Below are 27,099 nucleotides of genomic sequence, written 5' to 3'. Positions count from 1 at the left end.
AACCAAAACTAAGAAAAGTATTAAAATTTGAACATATTTCACCGATTTGTTTTCAAGGAAAAACTTTCTTTCTCACCTGCTAATATATATATAGTGATTGCTAAGAATCAACCTACCATACACCTTCCAATTGAATTTTTGAGGAAAGTAAAAATAAAAATATATAAAACTTTAAATATCATGTCAAATATTGTTCCTGATTACTTTAAAGAACTGGGGGAAAAAAAAATTGGGTTCATGAAAATTTGAAACTTCAAAGAAAAAATAGAAGCAACTAAACTAAACTAAACTAAGCCAAACAATCAAACTAGGCTAAGCTGAATATAAATTTTAAGGAACATTCTAATTCCAAGGTCCTAAACAACTCAAAAAAATGAATTGACAAGAATTATATTTAGTTTTTTTGTTACTGGAACACCAAAGAAGCAAAACCACCATTTGACCAAGCCTAATACTAGAACAGGATTTAGAATATTTTTCTTTTTTCATGTTTTTTTTTTTTTTTGGTTAACAACCAAAATAAAATGGAGCAGAAGCAAAACCAAACCCAACAACTGTAAACAAGGAAAGTTACCTGAAAATGGCAGTTGACTTCTTACAGATCTTGCTGGATAAGGGGTGAGTGAGTGAGTCAGGTCATTACCCTGGGAAGTTACCAATGCATAATAGGTAGGTAGAATATGTTATCTAGGTTGGCAGATTAGGCTTCTTAGGGTGCTCCTCATCATGTACTTCATTGAAGGCGATCTGGACCATGGGCTGTTGCACAGGTATATCAGATTATTGAGCTCTCACTAGGCCTAGGATTACACATTGACAATAATAATGTTAGCATGATGAGGTCTATGGGTTATAGAACCACTTTATAACAGGTTATACGTTTGAAGATTGAGGATCATATTTAATTATTTAAACTAGTCAGATAATATTTAATTATCTAAACTAGTCTTCTCAAACTTTTAAATTGTCCTCGAAATAAATAATCAAATATGCATTTTACTTTTCCTCATTAAGTTCTAATTTGTTAACGTGCTTACAACTTACAAGTATATAATTTTTTTTTTTGATAGATAACTTACAAGTATATAATTTATAAGTATGTATACTAAAATTGTGCAATATGTTATCATTATTTCAAATATCAAATTGGTACAGTGATATAGTTTGAATATCATCCATATAAATGTGGATATCATCTATATAAACGAATATATATATATATATATATATATGAAATTACACTAGCTTGATGGTATGTAAAAGCAGGAAGTTCATTTATCAAGGCTAATTCATAGCATTGACTTGGAAGAGATAAAATAAATGAAAGAATTGTCAAAATCATCAATCATTGACTTTTTTATAAATCAACCATTGCCTCTTTCATCTATGCTGATTGTTTAATATTCGACCTTTCATATGAAATTTCTGGCATAAGAGTGTATTGCAAGGCCTTAAGAAAAGGAAGATATTTAATTGTTGCAATACTAGTGATCTTCCTTGAAGATGCTTAGAAAGTATCAGCTGCATTTCCAGAGAACATAGGAAGTTAGCAGTTAAAAAGGTTCCATAGAGCAGAGGAGGGATACCTTAACTGCATTGTTCAGCTTTCTTATTCATTTCCAATTTCTTGCACAAAATCTAACCAACTGAATTGGAAGAACAATTACCATTGCCATAAGCATTGACAACACAATTTTCCATCTGACTATCTTGCTTTTTATAGAGTGAGCCTTGAAGCTTAAGTAAATGAACCAAGGCTTTTAGAGGCAATTTGTAAGAATGACAGGCAAGATTTTATGAGTTTAGTTAATGAGAATGAAGAAATTCTCCAACAAAGAACAGCTAATACCATTCACACGCCATTGCACCTGGCTTCAATATTTGGACATATTGAATTGGTCACAGAAATTATCAAGTTGTGCCCTGACATGGTTGCTGCTGATAATAGCAAGCTGGAGACTCCATTGCATGAAGCTTGTCATCAAGGGAATGTTGAAGTCTTAGAGCTGCTATTGGATATCAATTCCTGGGCAGCTTGTAAGCTTAACTCTGACAACCAGAGTGGCTTTTTTATGGCTTGCAATCATGGTAATCTTGATGTGGTTAAGCTCCTTTTGAGTAAGCCTTGGTTACAGGGGTTGGAAGAAGATGATCTTATTCAAAATTGCCTTCATGTTGCTGTGTCAAGAGGACACACAGGTAGGTTGTAAAGTTCTGTTAACTAACTTTTCCCTGTTGAACACATCACCAAGCAATTTGGCATTTCTCTTTGCATCCATTCCAAAGTCCACCTGGTGATAATTTCTAAACAAATCAAATATGTAGATGATTTGCGATGTAAATATTAATTGTTCAGCTAAATTATGCTTAATTATTAACAAATTAGAGTTGGTGATGCAGGAATTGTTAGGAAGATTTTAGATGTGTGCCCAAGCTTAACTCAGAAGTTTGACAGGAACGGTTCTTCACCATTACACTGCTCTTGTCATAGAGGACACGTGGAGATAACAAGAATGCTCCTACAGGTAGATGCAGACCTTGCTCAGGAATTTTTGGTTACACACCTTTGCACTTGGCAGCAATGAATGGCAACACTGCAATTCTAGAAGAATTCACTTCAATGGCTCCAACATCTTTTCAGTGTTACACGAAGAATGGAGAGAATTTTTTCATCTAACTGTGAGATACAACCACTACGATGCTTTCTTATACTTGGTACATATTTTCAATGATACCAATATCTTCCACTGTCCAGATCAATATGGTAACACAATCTTACATATTGCAGCCTCTGGAAGTCACCATCAGGTGAGAAATGAAAATGATATCTGTTGTATAATTCATAGTTGAGAAATTAGAACAGACTATGGTGCAGTTGTGTTCAGGTGAAATATATGAAGTAATAAAAATTGTGCAGATACAATTTATAATTTCGGCTGAATTGCATCAAATAGACAGTGAACACTTAATAGTACCTTGTCATGTCAATGGTTTGTGTGTGTGTTTTTGTGCATGTTACGGTATGTGAAGTATTCTACTTTAAAAATCATACCCAAGTTCCATTGTGTCCCAAGCCCAAGTCCTCAAGGACTGCTGAAGTCAGATAGTAACATTTCTTTCAAATGGAAAGATTTGCAATTGTGTGTTACAAAGATTAAACTTGATTGTAGATGCTTCTACTGTTGTTATTGTGTGCGTGTGCATTTTTCCTAATTAGACTTCTGAAATTCCAATTTGTTACAGATTGTGGATTACTTGATCAACAAAACAGTGGTGGATATTAGTTTCCAGAACCATAAAGGACTCGCAGCCCTTGACATCCTCAACCAGACCAATGGAAATGTGCATATTAAATGGATCAAGCATCAAGTGGAAAAAAGTTCTGAAATTCAGGACAGTAACACATCCGAACCAGAATGCTTGTCAAAGCAGACTACTAGTACCCTGACCAGTTTTGGGCAACAGAAACGTCTCAGTGAAAAACGACAGGAAGAACAAGTAGAATTTTATAGAATTCGCCAAAACAAGCAAGACGCGACATACAGAGAGGCAGTTCAGAATGCCAGGAACACGATTACACTGGTGGCTATTTTGATTGCCACAGTTACATTTACAGCTGTTATAAGCCCCCCAGGTGGTGTCTATGACTATCATGGTGGACCACTGGCAGGAAAGTCCATGGTGTACAAAACAACAGCTTTCAAAGTAATCATATTAAGCAATATTGCATCGTTCACTTCTCTATGTATTGTTGTCATTCTAGTTAGCATCATTCCTTTCCAAAGAAAACCTCAGATGATGATACAGAAGGTTGCTCACAAGGTAATGTGGATAGCATTGTTGTTCATGGCAACAGCTTACATTGCAGCAACATGGATTATCATTCCGTATTGGAAGGGAACAGAATGGGTATTTGTGGTGTTACTGTCAATTAGTGGAGGCACTATAGGCACGGCTTTTCTTGGATTAACTGTGATGATGGTTAAGCATTGGGAATCAAAAGCAGAAATGGCGAAAAGAGAGAAAGAAAAGTGGGGACAGACTTGCGAAGTTTTTTGTATATTTATATGCTTTTTGATTGTGCATAAACAATGTCATAATGTTAATAAGAACATTAATATAGCTAATTGTAGCAATCAGGCTTCCTGGAGCTATACATGAAGAACTGAATAGACTATAGAGGTTATATGTTATAAACTCAAATTTATAATAACAGACCGCCAGCAAGAGGCTGTTCTAATTTCACAACTATATATCCACCTGAAAATGCTAAAGCTAATATCAATTTTACTATAAAATGCATACAAATTGACTTGACAATGATAGAGATTCATGCCACATCAACGACATATTAACTAAATTTGTTATGTTGTGTTTATAAGTTAACACACTGTAAGGTTAACATCATCATTGAATGTACAAAATCACAAACTCTAATTCCGTGTTTAGTAGTGGGATATCTAAACTATTTTAAATTGAAGGAAAATGCTAAGGCTAATATCAGTTTTACTATAAAATGCTTACTAATCAACATGACAATAATATTCATTGGTGCCACAATCAACCAAATATTAGACAAAATTCTTAATTAATTTTTTGCGTTGTGTTTAAAAGTTGTGAACATCACCATAGAATGCATCAAATCACAAAACTCTTCGGGGGGTTGGTTAAAAATTTAAACTAATTTAGATTGAATTAAAGAAACTAAATCATATTGATTACAAAAGTCAATAATGAAAAGTGATTTAGACCCCCTTAGTTGATTATAAGCAGAATTAAATTTTCTTGAGTTGCTTCTTGTACAAATAAATATTATCATGGAATTTGCCAACTCTAAAACATAACAAATAGCATGAGAGAAAGAGAGAGAGAGAGAAATAGTACCGCAGGGCAGAGAGAACCAAAAAAAAAGAAAAAAAAGATGCAAAGTCAGCACTCTGTCCCTGTCACTCCCTTCCATGTGCTCCAACTCTTCGTTCTCTTCTTTGTTGTCTTCGGTACCAAGCTCCCATTTATAGTTTGGATAGTGGGTTTTTCATTGGTTTAAGAATATATAAGGATTTATTCATGAAAACGGGACCTGGGTTTTGGATTTTGGTAAGTTATAACTTGAGACTAGAGAGAGAGAGAGAGATGATATTGAGAATTTGAGAACAATGGGAAGTCAAAGCACGTAAGAACGGAAAACTCTTTTCTTTGAATGTTACATATTCAACAGACGACAACTCATGAGTCACCATTCTTTTTTTATTTTTTATTTAAAAAAAGAAAAAAGAAAAGTCTCACTCAATTATAATTCTCTTAGACTAATTATTATTATTATTTTTAGTAAGAAGATAGAGATATTATTAAAAAGAGGCCTAATGTGGGTAGAGACAACAAAAGAAACTGTCCATCAAAATCTTTACAAAAGGCTTATATAAGGATGGATGAGATGGGTTAAAGTCCTTAACTTGAATAAAAAGTTGTCCAATGGGCTAGGCCATTAGAGGCTTTAGGACAAAAATTAAATATAACATTAGAAAATTGGGGAAGCAAAAGAGGAGTGGAGTTGGGGATTTGATTGAGTCAAGAACAATCTTTGACATTGCCTTCAATGATCACCGATTTACGATGAGGTAGGATATTAGGAAGGATGGAAAAAAAAAAAATATATATATATATATATAAGAAGGGAAAACTTTTTGAAATGTATTTGATTAGAAGGGGAAGTGGGAAAAAAAAATATGATGGAGCCTAGGTGTTTTCTCCTTAGACCTATCAAAATATTATCTCTTCAAAATTAGGAAAAAACTGAAGGAGGGAGTGTGATTTACTTAATTGATAAAAATGCTCCCAAATTTTTTTTTTCTAAAGCTTTTGCTTTACAACATTGCTCTATTCTTTCTTTCTTTCTTTCCTCCTTTCTTTTTTTTTTTTTTTTTTTTTTTTTTTTTTTTTTTTGATTTCCTAGCCGTGGGCATGACAGGGATTTGTTTTGTTTTGTTTTGTTTTTTTTTTTTTTTTTTTTTTCTCTTTTTTTGTTTTTTGTTTTGGTTAATTAGACGTGATTTTTATTTTTTTAATAAATTTAGGTGATTGTTTTTTCTTAGACCTATCAAAATATTATCTCTTCAAAATTAGGAGAAAACTGAAGGAGGGAGTGTGATTTACTTAATTGATAAAAACGGCCCCAAATTTTTTTTTTTCTAAAGCTTTTGCTTTACAACGTTGCTCTTTTTCTTTTTCTTTTCATCTTTCTTTCTTTTTTTTGATTTCTTAGCCGTGGGCATGACAGGGATTTGTTTTGTTTTTATTTTTCTCTTTTTTTTTGTTTTGTTTTGTTTTTTTTTTTGGTTAATTAGACGTGATTTTTATTTTTTTAATAAATTTAGGTGATTGTTTTTTCTTTTCTTTTTTCTTTTCTTTTTTTTTGCTTGTTTGTCACTTTTTTGTTTTAAAAGGGCGTCATTTTTTAATAAAGGCATATGAGTAAATTTATACAAACTCATTTTTTCAATTTCTCCACTTTTTCACTCCCAACCAAACAAAAATAAAGGAAATTAATTTTTTTTTTATCTTCTTACTTTTCCATCCTCCCATTATTTTCTATCCTCCCACTTTTCTACCCCTCCAATTAAACAACCCATTAAGCTTTAGTTTTTAGCTTTTAATTTTTATGTATAACTTTTTAAAACCTCACTTTTTTTTCCCTATTTTTCTCACCGTTTCAAAAAATTTCAATATATAAATATACTTTAACACACTTTCATAAATAAAATAATCCAACAAAAAACTAGATAAATTGTTCTCAAACGAACAAGTGTGATTGCTGCAATAAAACTGAACTTAGAAGCACCAAAGGATAGAGGGAGTTCCCAAGGAGTAGTTGATGGCTGCATCGAAGTTGAATTTAACCGTCTCTTACTAATTGTTGATTGCTACTAACTTTTTCTAAATAATTATTTTTCTCAAATTAGTCACTTTCTCATTTACATTTTTGTTTTTTTTTGGGTATAAATTCTAAATTTGGAATATGTTCTCCTAGGCTCACAGATACACTAAAAATTTAAAAATATTTTCCAATTTTTTTATAAAAATATTTTCCTATTAAGAATTTGTTTTCCTTTTTATTTTTATTTTTTTAAAGTGGAAACGATAGTATTATTAATCAGCGAAAAGTGTACAACAAGAGAGTTTTTGTTTATATAATTATTTTGATGTTTTCAAAACTCATTTCAAACACAGGAAAATAATTCAAATTTCTAGAAATCTAGTCATTTGTGACAAAACATTTTCCTAAATTAACTAATTTTCCTTTTGGCAAGATAGAAGACCATCTATTATCTTATGGGCAATATTTAAATAGTCTCGGAGCATACTCCAGACTCTCACAAAGGAGGTGGACCCCATGGTGGGACCCACTTGTAGGGTCCACCCCCTTTGTGAGAGCCCAAGGCAATGCTTTGAACTATCTAAATATTTTCTTTATCTTATACTAGCCTTATCACACGTACTTTGTGCGTGCGATGAGACTTTTTTTGGGTTTAGTGTCATAATTTTCCATTTATCTCAATTTGAAATGTTTCTCTCTTCTATCCAATTAAACCACATGCATAGATGTTTTTATTTTGGACATAGAAAACACATTCATTAAAATGAAAAAAAAAAAAAAAATGTAGTACAAACAAATGTAAAGAGAAAACAATTCAAACACCAACATAAATAAGTAAATAAATCATTAAAAAGAAAAAAGAAAAAAAAAGGAGTACATTAAAAATAACTTTTTTTTAATAATTCAAAAATAAAGAAGAAGAGATTTGAAAAAATAAAAACAAAAACCAAAAAAAAAGTGAGATTATAATTTAGAAGAAAGGAAACCGAAGAGAGAGAGAGAGAGAGAGAGAGAGAGAGATGTGTAAGTCTTGATAATAGAGATAAAAATGGGAAGAAAAAAAATGAAAACGTTGGGCTTAGCAGTCCTATTTCATTCAAGTTTACATGTTTTCTTATTAGTATTACGTATTTAAAACTACTAATACAACTAGGAGTGTCATGAGGCTAGCTTCAAGAAATGAAAAAATATTACACATTTATTTTGTAGCAAAAAAAAAAAAAAAAAAAAAAAATCCTGTGTTGTTATTTTATATATATAATTTTTTTTTTTTTTTGAGAATCTAATTTATAAGTGAATAAAGTAATTTGAAAATCAATAAGAGAGTAACCCTATTTTTTAGACAATGTTTTAGTGGGAGTTAGAGTTATATTTTTACTAGATTGTTCTTTAATTTTGTTTCTACTTAAACATAGAGGTGTGGAAGCATTAAAAAAAAAAAAAAAGAAAAAAAAAATCTCAAACACGGAAAGCATCCATAAATAGTAGAGGAACAAAATGATACTAATATAACTATATAAGAGTAAATCTCTGGACAGTCACGCAAACACCTGTCCCCACCAAAATCTAAATAGTAAGACTTACTGTAAATATCATCAAGCATTGAGGGTCCATCATTGGTTCTTTCATCTCAGCTTTGAGTTCCCTTTCAGTCACTAATGTCAAGTACATGGAAAGTTGCTAGAATTTTTGTCTTTCATCAAAATGGTAGAGTGAGAACTGTAAAGGAGAATATCCAAATGTTGCAATACTAGTGATCTTCCCTAAATATGCTTAGAACTTGGCAGCTTCATTTCTCAGAGAAGATAGGAATTAGCAATGGCAACCTAAGTCCTCTTCCATCAATATGGCAGAGTTATAGAGTGAAAAGGTTCAATGAAAGCACATAGAAAGTGAAGAAAATTCATATCTAAACGACTAAACCATAACCACACGAGTGCTTCTTTATATTTGACTTTGTCATATTGTATTTGTGGCTTAACAGTATATTACAACGGCTTAAAGAAAAAGAAAAAAATCCAATGCCACAATACTAGTGATCTTCCTTGAAGATGCTTAGAACTTGGTAGCTGCATTTCTCAAAGGGGTTTCCTTATACCGTATTGCTTAGCTTTTTTATTTCTTTCCAATATTTGCAGAATCTAACCAGCTGAAAATGCAAAAGCAGCTATCAGTTGCAAAAGCAGTGCCAACAAAATTTTCCATCTGACTATCTTGCTCTTTGTAGAGTAACTCTTGGAAGTTTTAAGTAAATGGATCCAAGCCTTTTTGAGGCGATTGCTAAAAATGTAAGACGCACTTTTATGAATTTAGTTTGCGAGAATGCAGAAATTCTCCAACAAAGAACAGCTAAAACATTACACACGCCACTGCACCTGGCCTCAAGATTTGATAATATCGACTTGGTCACAGAAATTATCAAGTTGTGCCCTGACATGGTTGCAGCTGAGAATAGCAAGCTGGAGACTCCAATGTATGAAGCTTGTCGTCAGGGGAATGTCAAGGTCTTACCGCTGCTATTGGATGCCAGTCCTTGGGCAGATTGTAAGCTTAATTCTGACAACCAGAGCACATTTTACATGGCTTGCAGTCATGGGCATCTCAATGTGGTCAAGCTCCTTTTGGGTAAGCCTTGGGTGCAGGGGTTGGAAGAAGATAGTTTTGTTCAAAATAGCCTTCATGTTGCGGTTTCAAGAGGATATACAGGTAGGTAGTAAAGTTCTATTTACTAACTTTTCACTGCTGAGCATATTGCCAATAAATTAGGCCTGAGAATTTCTGTCTTTATCCATTCCTAAGTCCAGCAGCTGATAATTTCAGACTGAATCAAATATTCAGATGATTTGCAATGTAAATTTCAATTGCTCAGCTAAATTCTGCCTATGTATTGATAAAATAGAGTTGCTGATGCAGGTATAGTTAGGAAGATTTTAGAGGTGTGGCCAGACTTTCCTCAAAAGATTGACAGGAATGGTTATTCACCATTGCACTGCTCTTGTCATAGAGGCACAGGGAGATAACAAGAATGCTCCAAAAAGATGGGGCAGAACTTGCTCTGGAATTCAATAATGATGGTTACACACCTTTGCACTTGGCCACGATGAATGGCAACAATGCAATTCTAAAAGAATTCATGTCTATGGCTCCAACATCTTTTCAGTGTCGCACAAAGAATGGAGAGACCATTTTTCATCTAATTGTGAGATACAATCACTATGATGCTTTCAAATACTTGGTGCATATTTTCAATGATACCAATAACTTCCACTGCCCAGATCTATATGGTAACACCATCTTCCATATTGCAGTCTCTGGAGGTCACCATCAGGTGAGGAATGAAAATGAAACCTGTTATAATTGATAGCTGTGATATTAGACCAGCCTGTGGTGAAGTCATGTCTATATGACAAATCTAAGTACTAAAGTTTTGCAGAAGAATCTACTATAATTTTTGACTAGTTGTGTCAGATGCATAGTAAATATTTCAAAGTACCTTTGTCATGTCTATGGTTTGTGTGTGTGTGCTTATGCACGTGTGGTGTGCAGAAGTTAGTATCCTACTTTTTATATCATACCAAAGTTCTACGGTGCCCCATGCCTAAATCCCCAAGGACAGATCATGTCAATAGTAATATTTCTTTCACATGACATTTTTTTTTATTGTTTATAGTGAAGGTTTAAGTTGATTGTTGATGTTGATGATATTGGTTGCATATGTGTGTTTCCAAATTAGACTTACGAATTTCAAATTTGTTACAGATTGTGGAGTACTTAATCAACAAAACAACAGTGGATTTCAGTTACCAGAACCATAAGGGACTCACAGCACTTGACATCTTTGACCAGGCCAGTGGAAATGTGCATATAAAACTGATCCAGCAGCAAGTAGAAAAAAATTGTGAAATTCAGGATAATAACACGTCTGAACCAGAATGCTCGTCCAAGCAGACTAATAATTCCCTGCTTAGTAACCTGACCAGTCTGGGGCAACAGAAACGTCTCAGAGAAAGACGACAGGGAGAACTAGCAGATCTTTATAGAAGTCGTCAGAGTAAGCAAGATGAGATATATAGTGAGGCAGTTCAGAATGCCAGGAACACAATTACACTAGTGGCTATTTTGATTGCCACAGTCACATTTGCAGCAGGTATAAGCCCTCCTAGTGGCATCTATCAGGATGGACCACTGAAAGGAAAGTCCGTGGTGTACAAAACAACAGCTTTCAAGGTATTTGTATTAAGCAATAATATCGCATTGTTCACTTCTCTATGTATTGTTGTTGTTCTTGTTGGCATCATTCCTTTCCAAAGAAAACCTCAGATGATGATACTGAAGGTTGCTCACAAGGTAATGTGGATAGCATTGTCGTTCATGGCAACAGCTTACATTGCAGCAACACGGATCATCATTCCATATGGTAAGGGAACAGAATGGACATTTGTGGTGTTACTGTCGATTAGTGGAGGCACAGCTTTTCTTGGGTTAACTGTGATGATGGTTAAGCATTGGAATCGAAAGCAGAAATGGCGAAAAGAGAGAAAGAAAAACGGGGACAGACTTGCAAACAACAGAATGCAAACCTTACATTCTTTTAATTCCGATCTTGAGAGTTCCAACCTTCGAGGATATCACTCATTCTAAGAACTAGTCTCAAAGTTTTGTGCACGTACGTGTGTGTGCATATATATATGCCTTTTGAATGTGCATAAACAATGTCATAATGTTAATAGCAACATTAATATAACTAATTGTAGCTATGAGACTTCCTGGAGCTAAATAGAGGTTATATGTCATAAACTTGAATTTATAATAACAGACCACCGGAAACAGGCTGTTCTAATTTGAAAACAATGTATCCACTGGAAAATGCTAAAGCTAATATCAGTTTTAAGGAAATGCATGATAGTGATTGGTGCCATGTCAATTACATGTTAAAATGAATTTCTTAATTATTATTATTATTATTATTATTAATTTTTTTTTTGGCTTTGCACATTGTAAGGTTAACATTATCATTGAATGTACAAAATCACAAACTCTAATTCGGTGTTTGGTGCGATATCTAAACTATTTTAAATTGAAGGAAGATGCTAAAACTAATATCAGACTGATATTCATTGGTGCCACATCAACTATATATTAGATAAAAAGCAATGATTATCACACACTTGCTATTGCACACTCTGTACACATGATTTTCACAATTTTCACTCACTGAAATAGTGTTTTCAAAAAAACGAAAAAAACAAAATCTAAACTATTTTTGATTGAATTGAGAAACCAAATCATATTGATTACAACAGTTAATAGTGGAAAGTGATTAAGACCCCCTTAGTTGATTTTAAGCAGAATTAATTTTTCTTGAGTTGCTTCTTGTACAAACAATCTTGAACTCATTTGACAGTTTTATTTTCATGGAATTTGCCAACTCTAGAACATAACAAATAGCATGGGAGAGAGAAATAGTACCGCAGGTCTGAGAGAACAAACAAAACAACCAAAGTCAACACTCTGCCACTCCCTTCCATGTGCTCCAACTCTTTCGTTTTCTTCTTTGTTTTCTTCGGTACCAAACTGCCAGTTATAGTTTAAAAAGTGGGCTTTTGATTGGTTTAAGAATATGTATGAATTTATTGATGAAAACGGGACCTGGGTTTTTGGATTTTGGTTAGTTAAAAGAGAGAGAGAGAACAATGGGAAGTCAAAGCACGTAAGAGCGGAAAACTCTTTTCTTTGAATGTTTACATATTCAATAGATGACTCACGAGTCACGACTCTTTATTTATTTTTTATCTTTTAATTCTCTTAGATTAAATTTTTTTTTTTCTCTTTTAAGTAAGATGATAGAGATGTTATTAAAAAGAGGCAGAGGATTAGAGTTGGGGTATTTGATTGAGTCCATAACAATCTTAGCATCCCTTCAATGATCATCGATTTAAGATAGAGATGAGAAATTTTCATTTGCTATATTGAGCAAGAGGATGTGGCCATTAGAAATAATCAAGGGTCATTGCTACATTGAAGTTGAATTTAGTGCCCGTTTGGTTCGGCATTTGAAGCCCAAAAAACGCTTTTTCAAAAAAGCTCAACCCAGTTTTGCGTTTGGTAAGCTCAAAACGCAACTTTTTTATAAAAGTTGCGTTTTGAACTTTTAGAAAAAACTGAGGGAAAACGCGGAATGTCTTATGGACCCCTGAGGGTCCATAAATGAAAACGCGCTCTGCGCGTTTTGTATTATTACCGTTGCAATATTGAAAATACCGAAATACCCATCACCAATAAACTTTGCCCTTTTCTCTTCTCCGCTCCTCTATTACAAACCAACACCGGTCAACCAAATACAAACAGAGCACCACCCAACAATCACCGGTCTACCACCACAACCCATTTCAACATTTGATAATCCAAACACAAAATCAACAAAATCAAACCAATTTTACACAATTTTACAAAGGAACCCAATAATGAAATCATAACCAAAAAAAAAAAAAAAAAAACCGAGCTGACCCATTTCAGCCGCATGTCGTTGGCAGTGGGGAAGAGATCAAGCAACGGTGGAGAGGAAGACAGGCAGCGGTGAAGGCAGAGATCAAGCACCGATCTGACCCATTCCTCCCTTTTGGATTTCCCCTCTATCTTCGTTTGATGAGAATCAAATGGTGTGGTGTGTGTGACCTTTAAGTTTGTATGTTTTGATGGGAAAGAGGGAAAGAATCATGCAGACGAAGAGCTAAGAAAAAAAAAAAAAAAGAAGAGGAAGAAGGAGAACTCTCTGGGACGTTCTGGACTTGGAGAGTTCTGGAACTTGGAGAAGAGATATAGAAAAAGAAAGGAAAGAAGGAAATAAAGGAAAAGAGTGGGTACGTGTGTGGACTGGAAAAAAAGAGGGGAAAAAAAAAGAAAAAAAAGAAGAAAATGCGGTAAGTGAGTGGAGGAGAAAAAAAATGAAAAAGAAGGAAATATTATCACAATATTTTCACAATAAATATTAAGTAGTAGGTTATTATTAGCTAACACTTGTGAGAAAAAATAATTTTTTTAGAAAGAGAAAAAAATAATTTTAATAGTACGTTCAAATTAAAATTAGTATCAATTTTTATCACAATATTTTTACAATACTTTCACAATAAATCTTAAGTAGTAGGTTATTATTAGCTAATATTGGTAAGAAAAAAATAATTTTTTTAGAAAGAGAAAAATTGATTTAAGTATGATGAAGTAATTGATTTAGGTATGAAACAATCTCACATAAAAAAAAAAAAAAAAAGTATGAAATAAATTCCCTTATATATACATTGTCCTTTTTGGTCATTTACCCCTCAAAAAGCCACTTTTATAAGTGCTAGCCAAACACTCAGCTTTTTCATTATGCACTTTTTAACAATTTTTACCAAACACTCAGCTTTTTGAAACTCCACTTTTTCATTATGCACTTTTACAAAACTCAACTTTTTCATTATGCACTTTTTCAAAAAGCTGAACCAAACTCACCCTTAACCAAACTTGTAGAGAAGGAGCGGTTGATGGCTGCATCCAAGTGAATTTAATCCTCTTACCAATGGTTGATTGCTGCTAATTTTTTCCTAAATAATATATATTTTTTCTCACTTTCTCGTTTTAATTTTTTGTATAAATTGTAAATTTGGAATATGTTCTCCTATGAGGCTCACAAATAGACTAATAATTGAAAAATATTTTCCTATTAAGAATTTGTTTCATGCTTAGCAATCTTTGTCTATATAATTATTAGGAATTAAAAGAAAAAAGAAATATATATATATATATATACACTCATTTCAAACACAGGAAAATGAGTCAAATTTCTATAAAAAAACTACTCATTTGTGACTAAACATTTTCCTAAAGTTACTGATTTTCCTGCTGGCAAGATAGAAGACCATCTATTATCTTATATGATCTGATCGAAAACTCGCTTAATCTGCCTAATGCTGTGTTTGTTTCAATAGTTTTTCATATTTTTCAGTGTTTGATAGCATAAAAAAAAAAAAATTAAAAAAAAATGTCAAAGGAAAACTATATTTTGTCAACATAAAAAATATGGTTTATTTTTAGAGATTGTTTTTCATTAATTGTTTTTGGAAAACAACTCTATTTCATAGCAAACTAAATAAGAGAAGTTAGGAGATTGATTTTCAACTCACTTAAGGTTGCTACCAAATATAAGAAAATAAGATAATTTTATAGAAAATGTTTTCTGGAAAATGACTCATTTTCTAGAAAACATCATTGCTGAAACAAACCTAGGAAATACGGGTGCATTTCCAGATTTGAGTGCGAGTGTAGGACTCGGCAATTTTTGAAAAAGTAGGAAGTGGGTGCGGCGATTAAAAAATTATTAAAAATATTTTTATTTATATTTTCTATATATTTTTACTATCAAAATATTCTTAAAAAACACATTACTATGCCTTGATTCACAAAACAAAGAAAGAAGAAGGCAAGAAACACAAAACAAAAAAGAAAACACAAAAGAAGCAACAAATATTTAGAATAAAATTGAGGAATGACAGATTTAGGATATTTGGACCTCATTCAAAGTCGATTTTGGCTATTCTGGCATGATTCAAGGCTGATTTTGGCCTGTTTCAGCCGCCGGTGGATACGACCCGATTTGGTTGATATGGTTCGATTCTGGCCAAATCAGTGAATCAAGCCGAGTTGGCCTGCGAATCAAGCCGTGTCGGACGCCGCACCCCATATCGGGCCGCGTTGGACTCCGGTGCGGCACCCTCCCAACCACGTCCGTGATTCATAGAAACAAACAACTAATTTATATCATTGACTTGGAAGAGGAGAGGAATGGAATGATACTAATATAAAAGCAAGTCTCTGGACAGTCGCACAAACACCTGATCCCACCAGAATCTGAATAGTAAGACTTACAATAAATACCCATCAAGCATTGGGGGTCCATCATTGGTTCTTTCATCTCAACTTCGAGTTTCCTTTCATTCACAAATGTTAAGTACATGGAAAGTTGCTAGAATTTTTGTCTTTCATCCAAAATGGTATATAGAGTGAAAACTGAAATCTGAAAAGGATAATATCCAAATGTTGCAATACTAGTGATCTTCTCTGAATATGCTTTAGAACTTGGCAGCTTCATTTCTCAGAGAATATAGGAAATACCAATGGCAACATTAAGTCCCCATTTGATTATCATACTCTATGGAGAGTGAGTCTTTTTTATTTATTTATTTATTTTTAATTTAATAGTTGAGGGTGTGAGAATTTGAATCTTGGATGCTTTCATTGAAAATACTAAAAGGTGCTAATTGAGTTATAAGACTCTTGACTAGATTGAGTCACTCTTGAAGCTTAAGAAAATGGACAAAGGCTTTTAGATGCGATTATTAAACATAACATTTGCACTTTTATGAATTTAGTACACAAAAATAGAGAGATTCTCCAGCGAAGAACAAGTAATACCTTACACACACCATTGCACCTGGCTTTCAAGATTCAAGATTGAGTAAAAGTGTAATGGTACTAACTTCCTTTATGATACCTGATGTTTGTAGTTCAAACACCAGCAACTCTCTTCCACTCTCTATCTATATAGCTATATATCAAAAAGAAAAAGAGTGAGTCACTCTACATAGAACACGATAATTAAAAAGAAAAAGAGTGAGTCACTTTACATAGAACATGATAATCTAATGGGAACTTATGTGGTAACACTATCTTACATATTGCAGTCTTTGGAGGTCACCATCAGGCATCAGGTGGGAAATGAAAATTATGTAGGAATTAAAGTATGTCAAAACCCCGTAGTTTTATATTTGACACATTAAATTCTACACTTATAAAATGGACATTTTAAACTCTACACTTTTATAAAGAGGACATTTTAATCCCAGATTTGGGTGTTTTCTTTTTTTCCTTGTATATTTGTGAAAGTATGAGGTTTAAAGTGTCATATTTAAACTTAGAGGTTTAATGTGTCTCAAGTGTAAAACTATAGAGATTCCCCCCCCCCCCCCCCCCCCCCCCCCCCACAAATGATAATAATTGATAGCTGTAAAATTAGAACAGCCTATGGTGCAGTCATTTCTACATGACATATTTAAGTACTAAAGTTGTGCACATAAATTTGTTATAGTTTTGTTTGAGTTGTGTTAGATGTATGGTAAACACTTCAAAGTACCTTTGTCGTGTGGAAAAAAGAAAAATGCTACTTTGAGGAAATAAATCAATTGATATAATTTTTTATGTACGATTATTTAATATAATTTTTTTATGTATGATTATTTTAATAAATGTATCTTTTAATTTATGCAATGTTATTACTTATTACAAAGAAAATTAAAACTTTCAAAATTTGTAGGTAGTGAAAATATGTTACGTGGGTTTGTATGTTTGACCTGTCGCTAGGAATAGGATTACACATTGACAAAATAATGTTAGCATTATTGGCTTTATTGACTAGTAGGTGGTGTCTATGGGCTAAAGAGCTGCTGCCTGCTTGATAACATGTGATTTATTTGAAGATGGGTAAAACTCATGGACAGATCGTACAGTATATTAGGTTTTTTAGTTAAATTTAAACACATGCTACATTGAATTACATTTTCTTCAAAAAAGATAATGTTGTTTATGCTTCATTGACCAATGCAATGATGTGTTTTAAATTAATTGGGAATGTGCACGCATCTAAGAACTATACAAAAGCACTATATTGACAATGTTTCAATAAATTATGAATTGCACCAGATTGATGGTATGTAAAGCAAGACCAGCGTATAAGGTTGACAATAAGAAATTAGTATAGTGTATTTTTTATTTTTTAATCTTATTTAAAACCCGTCTGTTTGACAAAAATGTAGCAGAGGCTTTAAAAAACTATTCTTTGAAAAAGTACGGTTTCAAAATGGGAAAAGGATCAATCTTTTTTTAATTCAGTAATGTGGTAGAGTTATACAGTGAAAAGGTTCAAAGAAAGTACCAAGAAAGTGAAGAAAATACATATTTGAACGACAAAACCACAACTACACGAGTGCCCCATATTTGACTTTCATTGTTTTTATGGTTTGGCAGTATATTACAAGGACTTAAAAAGACAAGAAAATTATCCAAATGCTACAATACTAGTGACCTTCCTTGAAGATGCTTAGAACTTGGTAGCTGCATTTCTCAAAGAGGTTTCTTTAACTGCGTTGCTCAGCCTTTTTATTTCTTTCCAATTTTTGCAGAATCTATCCAGTTGAAAATGCAAAAGCAGCTATCATTTGCAAAAACAATGCCAACAAAATTTTCCATCTGACTAGCTTGCTCTTTGTAGAGTAACTCTTGGAAGTTTTTAAGTAAATGGATCAAAGCCTTTTAGAGGCAATTGCTAAAAATGAAAGACACACTTTTATGAATTTAGTTCGCGAGAATGAAGAAATTCTCCAACAAAGAACAGTTAATACATTACACACGCCACTGCACCTGGCCTCAAGATTTGGACATATCGATTTGGTCACAGAAATTGTCAAGTTGTGCCCTGACATGGTTGCAGCTGAGAATAGCAAGCTGGAGACTCCATTTCATGAAGCTTGTCGTCAAGGGAATGTCAAGGTCTTGCTGCTGCTATTGGATGCCAATCCTTGGGCAGCTTGTAAACTTAACTCTGACAGCCAGAGCGCGTTTTACATGGCTTGCAGTCATGGGCATCTCAATGTCATCAAGCTCCTTTTGAGTAAGCCTTGGTTGCAGGGGTTGGAAGAAGATAATTTTGTTCACAATAGCCTTCATGTTGCTGTGTCCAGAGGATACACAGGTTGGTAGTAAAGTTCTATTTACTGACTATTCACTGCTGAACACATCGCCAACCAATTAGGCAAGAGAATTTCTCTCCTTGTCCATTGCTAGGTCCAGCAGCTGTTAATTTCAGATTGAAACAAATATTCAGATGAATTGCAATGTAAATTTCAATTGCTCAGCTAAATTCTGCTTATGTATTGATAAATTAGAGTTGCTGATGCAGGTATTGTTCGGAAGATTTTAGAAGTGTGCCCAAACTTTGCTCAAAAGATTGACAGGAATGGTTATTCACCATTACACTGCTCTTGTCATAGAGGGCACGTGGAGATAACAAGAATGATCCTAAAAGCTGATGCAGAACTTGCTCTGGAATTCAATAATGATGGTTACACACCTCTGCACTTGGCTGCGATGAATGGAAACACTGCAATTCTAAAAGAATTCATGTCTATGGCTCCAACATCTTTTGAGTGTCACACAAAGAATGGAGAGACCATTTTTCATCTAATTGTGAGATACAACCACTATGATGCTTTCATATACTTGGTGCATGCTTTCAATGATACCAATATCTTCCACTGCCCAGATCAATATGGTAACACCATCTTCCATATTGCAGTCTCTGGAGGTCACCATCAGGTGAGAAATGAAAATGAAACATGTTATAATTGATGGCTGTGATGTTAGAAAAGCCTGGGGTGAAGTCATCTCTACATGACATATCTAAGTACTAAAGTTTTGCAGAAGAATCTACTATAATTTTTGACTAGTTGTGTCAGATGCATAGTAAATCTTTCAAAGTACCTTTGTCATGTCTATATTTTGTGTGTGTTTATGCATGTGTGGTGTGTAGAAGTTAGTATCCTGCTTTTTATATCATACCAAATTTCTGCTGTTCCCCATGCCTAAATCCCCAAGGACAGCGCATGCCAATAGTAATATTTCTTTCAAATGGCATTATTCTTTATTGTTTGTAACGAAGGTTTAACTTGATTGTTGATGTTGATGATGATGATTTTGGTTGCATATGTGTGTTTCCTAATTAGACTTGTGAATTTCAAATTTGTTACAGATTGTGGAGTACTTGATCAACAAAACAACAATCGATTTCAGTTTCCAGAACCATAAGGGACTCACAGCACTTGACATCCTCGACCAGGCCAGTGGAAATGTGCAAATAAAATTGATCCAGCATCAAGTAGAAAAAATTTGTGAAATTCAGGATAATAACACATCTGAACCAGAGTGCTCATCCAAGCAGACTAATAATTCCCTGACTAGTACCCTGACCAGTTTGGGGAAGCAGAAACGTCTCAGTGAAAGACGACAGGGAGAACTAGCAGAACTTTATAGAAGTCGTCAGAGTAAGCAAGATGAGATATATAATGAGGCAGTTCAGAATGCCAGGAACACAATTACACTAGTGGCTATTTTGATTGCCACAGTTACATTTGCAGCAGGTATAAGCCCTCCTGGTGGCATCTATCAGGATGGACCACTCAAAGGAAAGTCCATGGTGTGCAAAACAACAGCTTTCAAGGTATTTACATTAAGCAATAATATCGCATTGTTCACATCTCTGTGTATTGTTGTTGTTCTTGTCAGCATCATTCCTTTCCAAAGAAAACCTCAGATGATGATACTAAAGGTTGCTCACAAAGTCATGTGGGTAGCGGTGTCATTCATGGCAACAGCTTATGTTGCAGCAACATGGGTCATCATTCCCCATGATAAGGGAACAGAGTGGATGTTTGTAGTTTTACTGTCAATTGGTGGAGGGACTACAGGCACATGTTTTCTTGGGTTAACTGTTATGATGATAGAACATTGGCTTCGAAAGCAGAAATGGAGAAAATTAAGAAAGAAAAGCGGTGACAGACTTGCAAGCATCAGGATGCAAACCTTACATTCTTTCAATTCAGATGTTGAGAGTTCCAGCCATCAAGGATATCACTCATACTAAAAATTCACACCACTCCCCCCCCCCCCCCCCCCCCCCCCCCCTTGTTACTTTAATTAAGGATAGGTAGCATTGTCTTTCTTAATGCATTTAAGAATCTTACTTATATTTGTAGCCATGAATATCAATTGAATGAAAAGTTAGTATTTCATGTCTACTCATCGACTCCACAGCAATGCATACATCCAATTACATAAACATTCAAATAATAATTCTCCGGTCCATTTGGATGCTAAAACCAAACTACCCGGAAAAAAATTGAATCTTATTTAGGGGGGGGGGGGGTGTGGGGGTGGGAGTTGTTGTGGCGAAAGGTCCATAGGAAGACTCCAGGGTTGAGAGTCAGCTTAAGGAAAAGTCTTCATTGCTTGTTTTAGGAAGGTCACCAGTGCATATCAATACTTTTCCAGGAAACTTTCAGATTACTTTTGGCTTTTTTGTTGTTTTATTTTATTTTATTTGACAGGTAGTAGATAGTGAGGGAGGTGGGATGATGGGGTTCAAACTAGAGACTTGGGACACCATAAAGAATACCGTTACAGCTGGATTATCACTTGAACCTTGGCTAATTAAGCAAGTAAAAATTGTAAAACATGCTCAAAAGAAAAACTACCAATTTATTTGAGGTCCTGACTGAATTGCAATGTTCAAAGTATTAAAACATGATTTTCAACTCCCAGCATAATGAAATAAACAGTGTTTAATAAATGATAAATAAGTCATATTAATGGGCAGACACAATAGATCTCAACAGCCGGAATATAGGACATTTAGTCCATTTGGCAAGAGACTTTTCTTAAAACTATTTTTGTTTATTTGCTCACACTTTTTTCTAGGTACAAATATAACCAATTTTTAGCAAGTAGGCCAATAATCTTTTAGCAAAAAGCTCTAAACGCAGCAAAGGACTCTTTTTTATGACTAATTACCAACCCAAATACACAATATGTTAGTTACATATGGTTGCTTATACAAAATGTTCTTGTCAAATTGTGCTAAGAAGTGCAACTTCTATATTTCTTTCAAAAGCACATAAGATCACCATGCTGCAACCAAAATAATTCAACCTTAAGAAATCCTCAACATAGTTTTTTTCCCCCTAAAACCAAGCTGTTGGATTCAAATTATCTAAACGATTTGCATAAACCAAAACATAGAAGAATTCCCTTTATACTATCTGATTTCAAAGTAAAAGGACAACAAAGAATTTCACTTTCAAGCATGCATATATAATCATTCAAACCCAACTGCCTTGTTTCTTGCTTAACCTCAAAAACCAGTAAAGAAAAATTGCACAGAATAACCGTGATTTTCTACACAATTTTCTCAACCAAACCACAAAATAAATCAGTCAGAATGTAATTTTTTATTTTTTATTTTATTTTTCAAAAGACTAGCTAGTACTAAAAATATTGTAACAAACTCATAGAGAGAATCTCCAATGTGAAATCTGTTCCTTGAAGCCCACTGGTTATAGGTTGCAGAGTTGTCAGCATTTGCATTAGGTAGTACCCAACCCAAATCACCACCCACTTTGAATTCCTTCACAGCATCAGGTTATAATTCTTCCAGTGGTTCTTTCATCTGGTTTAAGCTTGCTATGAAATTTGCTTGTGTTAAAGATTTTGGATTTCTCACCGAAATGCACCACTATAAAACGATGTTTTATATAGCATTTCGATAGGCACCATGTTGTTTCTGTAACGCCCCAGCCCACTTTAAAAAAAAAAAAAAAAGGGTCAGATTTTTTAGGAGCGACACGACTACACGAGACCCACCAACCCCTTATTTCCCCACCACACACCATACACTCACAAATATCTCCTCTCAGCCAGCCACCTATCTTCCTCATTTGTTTTGTTTCTTTTTCTCACAAACACACACTCCTCTCTTCACTCCCTCACACTCTCCCACGGTTCCTACTCCACACCACCACATCTACCATCATTTTTTTGGCAAGATCACCGGAAAACTCTCTAGGAACCACTAAGGAACCTTTATCTCTTTTGATTCTTTTGATTTAAGGTAAGACTCCTAATCTTTTTGTGAGTTTATATGCTTTTGCTTGAAATTGTGTTTATCTAAACTTTTTAAATTATAATATTCATGTGATTTATGTGCATTAGAAGTGATATTTATGTGTTTTTATGTATGAGTTTTGGTCTTGGTAGATGTATTTGATGAGTGAGTTTATAATTTTTGTAATGATGGTTAGCTAAATGGTGAAGATTTAGGAGTTTTGACTTTCTAACGTGAAATAGTTGATGAATTTAATTTTTATTGTTTATTTGAAGCTAGTGGAAGATTTACTTGTGGGGTTTGTAATAGTGGGTATTGTTATATATGTTGTTGTTTTGTGGGTCTCTTGAAAATGACATGTATATTGAGAAAGAAATTCATAAAGTGTTAAGATCTCTTATGGTAAAGGTGAAGCTTGGAATGACATGATGATAAGTTGGAGTCTATGCCTTGTAAAATAATTGGTTGAGAAACTTTGGAAGTGGAAAATATTATTTGTGAGGCTAAATTTAGGCTTGCCTAATTTAGAGCTTATTTGGCAATTCCTAAAATGTAGCTAAATACAATTTAAAACTTTATGCTTATTGTGATAGGTTTGCTAGGTATTGTTTAGGTTCTAACTAATTTCATTTGGAGCTTAGAAAAATTAGGCTTTTGCAAGTTGTAAGGTAAGTAGTTTTTTAATGGGATTTTTGAAAAATAACCATGTTGCATAAACATTATTTTTGGGTCAAACACATTTTGGAAAATTAATGGTGGAACTATGTTTTTCTAAAATGTGTTGTGTTATGACCTTACTATTTATGATTATATATGAAAGTGCATATTCTTATTGCATATGGGAAATTGCATGATTTGTTAGCATGGAAAAGACTATCATCTTGATTAAATTCTTGAGAATGAATTTTATGGATTTATTGCATTATTTGCAAAATATAAAGATGCTTTATCTTGACCTATGTTATTTGAGGAGTTAATACAAAATCATTTTGACAAGAAATGAGTTGAGGGCTTTGAGAACCTTGTGAATATCTTAGGCATTCAAATATTTTATGAAACTACTTGGAAGTGAATTATGTATTTTGAATTAAAGGTAATTTGTGAGCATGTTCTACCCATGTGCTGTAACATGTGATTACCTAGTTAGATACTATAGTTTGTGTGACATTAGTATCTTAGCACCTGTCTTTGTGATGGTTATTGAGTTTCGTCTTTGTGACGGTGATGAGTTCTGTCTTTGTGATGGTATATTTAGTTCCGGCTGTATGTCAGCAATGAGTTCCGTTTTATGACGGCAGATTAGTTCTGTCTTTATGACGGCATTATCATGTGGCCTTGGGTTTGAAATTTTATTTTTATTGCTCACAAATTATAGTATGTAGTTTCATGAGAGCATTTTTAGAAGTTTTGTGCCATGTCATTTTATTCATTCTTGTCATATTATTTTTGGAAATAGTTTTGTAGAAATTATTTGGAAATTCCCAAATTAAAACATGATTTGTAAATTGTTATCATCATGAAACTTGCATTTCCCCAATTCCCATTAATTATGCTACTTACTGGGCTCTGTCTCATTCCGTTATTTTACAAACTTTTTTAGAGCAGACAACTATCATTTTAAGACAACTTTTTGGTGGCTAACAATAGTTAGACTAACTGCTGATGGAGGATGACTTTTGTGATGAAGATAATTGATAATATATAACTTAGAGTAGGCTTGATCCAATTCTTTTGTATCTAATTGTGGTTATGCCTTTACTTCCACTAATGAGAGAAGTTGATGATATGTAATTATTTATTCAAATCTCCATTTTTTTATGACAAATAGTCATTGTATTTATTGCATAGAGTTTTGACTTATTTTGGGAGTATATTTAATAGAATTATTATGATAATTCTTTATATTGGTACTTGATATGATTTTATTTAGATTGAATTGCTAAAAGGAACAAAATTTATAGGTACATTTGAAATATTTTTCTCATACTTTGAACCCTTTTGGATTTGGATCATGACAGTTTCCATAGAGCGACTTTGACTGTGCTGACTTTCTGAAAATTTTTTGGTTGTCTTTTTTTTTTTTTTTTTTTTTTTTTTTTTTTGAAAGGGAACAAAGATTCATTGCTTCAAGAAATTGGACTACAACAGGAAAGACAAAAGAAAACCGACCCCAAAGAAACTAACCTGCTGGCGCAGGGTCAGCAAACCTAAACAACTTTACACAACTTATACACACTAGTCAGCTAAGAACTTAATAAAAACTATCATGTTGAACTCTCTTTTCAAGAAGACAAAACTAACAAAAACAAGATAAGCCTAAAGTCCCAACAAGCCCCAAAAGTGCAGACAAGTTTAAACAGCATCAGCAAGACTCGAGTTGACCGGTTCATATAGGCGCTTAGGAGCCCGATTGTTCTCTTCCTCTGAAGCTTCAGTCACTCTCAACCGCTTTGCTCCAAACTTCAACATCTGCACGAGAGTTTGATCATCACTAACTTTTCCTTTTGCGTGGGCTACTTTTTTCAGATTGCCTTTGCCCAAAATCTGTTTTCCTTTTCCATGAGCTTTGGCCAGAAAAATTACGCCAACTTGGACAGCATTGGCCGGATTCTTCATCTCTAGATTGTCTTTCTCATTTGTTTCTAAAAGGGCTTTAGTACTCAGGCTTCCTTGCGAAAAAGAGCCTTTTGGGCTTTATGAAGCAAGGCTTTTTGGCCCATGGGAGAAAGAGTCTCTGTACTCAGTTGAAAAAACCTACCTTAGCTGATTACGTGACATCTCACAGGAACCCAAAGCACCCAAGTCCTGTCCTGACGCCACACACATCATCTGTCTTGTCGCTGCACTCATCAGCTGCTCAGTTGGTCCCCTGAAGGCTTGTACGTCACCAGCAAGTTGTCCATCCGCACATGTGGAGTCATCGTTTCCCCAAGTATCACTCTTCTCCAAGCTACGTTTCCTGCCCACAGGACTAGAAGCTTCAAGACCTGTTAAAGCAGAACCAGTCGCCGATCTGGTTGTTTGTTGCACTACTAACTCACTAGAGTTCACTCGGAACGTCTCTTTGCTCGGGTTCTTTTCTTTGGCTGCCATTTTTGCTGTCCACCCTGCCCTTAACCAGTCCCCATATTGATGGCAAGTAGTTTGCCAGTCCCCAACTGTTGGGCAATGTTTTTTATCATGCCCAAGCTTCCCACAGATGAAGCAAACAGTAGGTAGCCTTTCATATTTGAACGTGAGCCATAGTCATTCATCTTTAGAGCTTGCAATATAAGCTCCTCTTCTTAGTGGCTTATCAATCTCCAACTCCACACGGACTCTCATGAATTTTGCCTGATCAGATTGCCACGAACGCCTATCGACTTCAATGAATTTACCTAGCTTGCTACCAATTTCTTCCCCAACATCCTATGACATATGTTCAAAGGGGAGACCCCAAATTTGGACCCAAAAGGGAGAATGGATGAAGGAAATATTTGTGGAAGTTAGCCCTTTTTTCCATCTACAGAGCAAGAAGAGGTTGTTGTCAAAGCTCCAAGGCCCACACCTCTCAACCCACTCCATTTGATATTTTGAGCTAAACTTGAATTGGAGTATATTGTTTCCAACTTCCACAATTCTCATGTCTGAACCCATTTTCCATGCTGATCTAAGGGTGTTCTTCAGAGCACGTTGGTTCTGTTGCCAATCAGAGAGGAGCTGCCCAAAAAGACTGAGGGAATATTCTTCCAAGAGGTCAAAGCAGTTTGTGACTGAGATAGGAATAGCTTCTTCTTCTTCTTTTGTGAGTTGTAGGTTCTGTAAGCTAGAGAGAATACTTGGGTCCATGACTAGAGATTATTGACTCTTGCCTAAAGAGAACAAACAGAGAACTATACAACCCAAAAAAAGGAAGATTTGGGATGGAACAGCTCGTATTCAAAATGAGAGGAAGAAAACTCCTACTTGGGAGAGCCTATAATTGTTTTTCACTTAAAACATAGTTGATGGTTGGTTGTCTTGTTGGATAGATAGATTGTTTACTAAATTGAATACTCGATTACACTGTAATTTGATTAGTCAGTACGGGAACCGGTATAGTCGATTTGGATGTAATGGTCATTAGAACAAGTAATGTTATAATAGAACTGGAAGGAAACAACTTATATACGCTATCTTAGAGCCTTTGTGGAGTTGGGAAATTGGAATAACCAATTATTGAGAACGTGGAAAGTACTTACAATTTATTTCTACTTGTTCTCTCCAAAAAAAAAAAAAAAAATTTATTTCTACTTGTGTCAGACTTAATATGCATGGACCACTTTGGCATGCATGTCCTAGTAGTGCCCGTTAAAAAAAAAAAATTGCAGAACACAATCAAGATACTAGAACCCAAAAAAAAAAAAAAAAAAAAATGTCATTTCACAAAACAAAGAGAGCATTATTTATGTTCTAAATAGTAAGAATGTATGTTGAAATTAATAAATATATTTATTTTTTT

At 34.2% G+C, this 27,099-nt stretch overlaps 2 protein-coding genes across 2 annotated transcripts; both read left to right on the top strand.

Moving 5' to 3' along the window:
- The first annotated feature begins 1,464 nt into the window (after window positions 1-1,464).
- Window positions 1,465-11,515, top strand: LOC126727941 (ankyrin repeat-containing protein NPR4-like). The gene is made up of 4 exons (XM_050433836.1): window positions 1,465-2,199; window positions 2,401-2,808; window positions 3,244-3,705; window positions 11,102-11,515. The coding sequence occupies exons 2-4, from the start codon at window positions 2,530-2,532 to the stop codon at window positions 11,513-11,515; spliced, it is 1,155 nt and encodes a 384-aa protein (XP_050289793.1). The 5' UTR covers window positions 1,465-2,199; window positions 2,401-2,529.
- A 6,426-nt stretch (window positions 11,516-17,941) lies between these two features.
- Window positions 17,942-20,755, top strand: LOC126725395 (ankyrin repeat-containing protein At5g02620-like). Its single transcript, XM_050430104.1, has 3 exons — window positions 17,942-18,656; window positions 18,864-19,279; window positions 19,713-20,755. Exons 1-3 carry the CDS (start codon window positions 18,203-18,205, stop codon window positions 20,601-20,603), a joined length of 1,761 nt encoding a protein of 586 aa, XP_050286061.1. The 5' UTR covers window positions 17,942-18,202; the 3' UTR covers window positions 20,604-20,755.
- Window positions 20,756-27,099: the final 6,344 nt, after the last annotated feature.

This window comes from Quercus robur, chromosome 5, assembly GCF_932294415.1.
Source record: "Quercus robur chromosome 5, dhQueRobu3.1, whole genome shotgun sequence".
Lineage (NCBI taxonomy): Eukaryota > Viridiplantae > Streptophyta > Magnoliopsida > Fagales > Fagaceae > Quercus > Quercus robur.
This window is presented reverse-complemented; position numbering and strand designations above follow the sequence as displayed.

Bases quoted from the DNA above. Each gene is read 5' to 3' on its own strand.
- LOC126725395 (XM_050430104.1), top strand. From the start codon at position 18,203: ATGGATCAAAGCCTTTTAGAGGCAATTGCTAAAAATGAAAGACACACT. The intron at 18,657-18,863 runs GTTGGTAGTAAA...TTGCTGATGCAG, and splicing joins TGTGTCCAGAGGATACACAG to GTATTGTTCGGAAGATTTTA. The intron at 19,280-19,712 runs GTGAGAAATGAA...AATTTGTTACAG, and splicing joins TCTCTGGAGGTCACCATCAG to ATTGTGGAGTACTTGATCAA.
- LOC126727941 (XM_050433836.1), top strand. From the start codon at position 2,530: ATGCAGACCTTGCTCAGGAATTTTTGGTTACACACCTTTGCACTTGGC. The intron at 2,809-3,243 runs GTGAGAAATGAA...AATTTGTTACAG, and splicing joins CCTCTGGAAGTCACCATCAG to ATTGTGGATTACTTGATCAA. The intron at 3,706-11,101 runs GTAATCATATTA...ACAGCTTTCAAG, and splicing joins ACAAAACAACAGCTTTCAAA to GTATTTGTATTAAGCAATAA.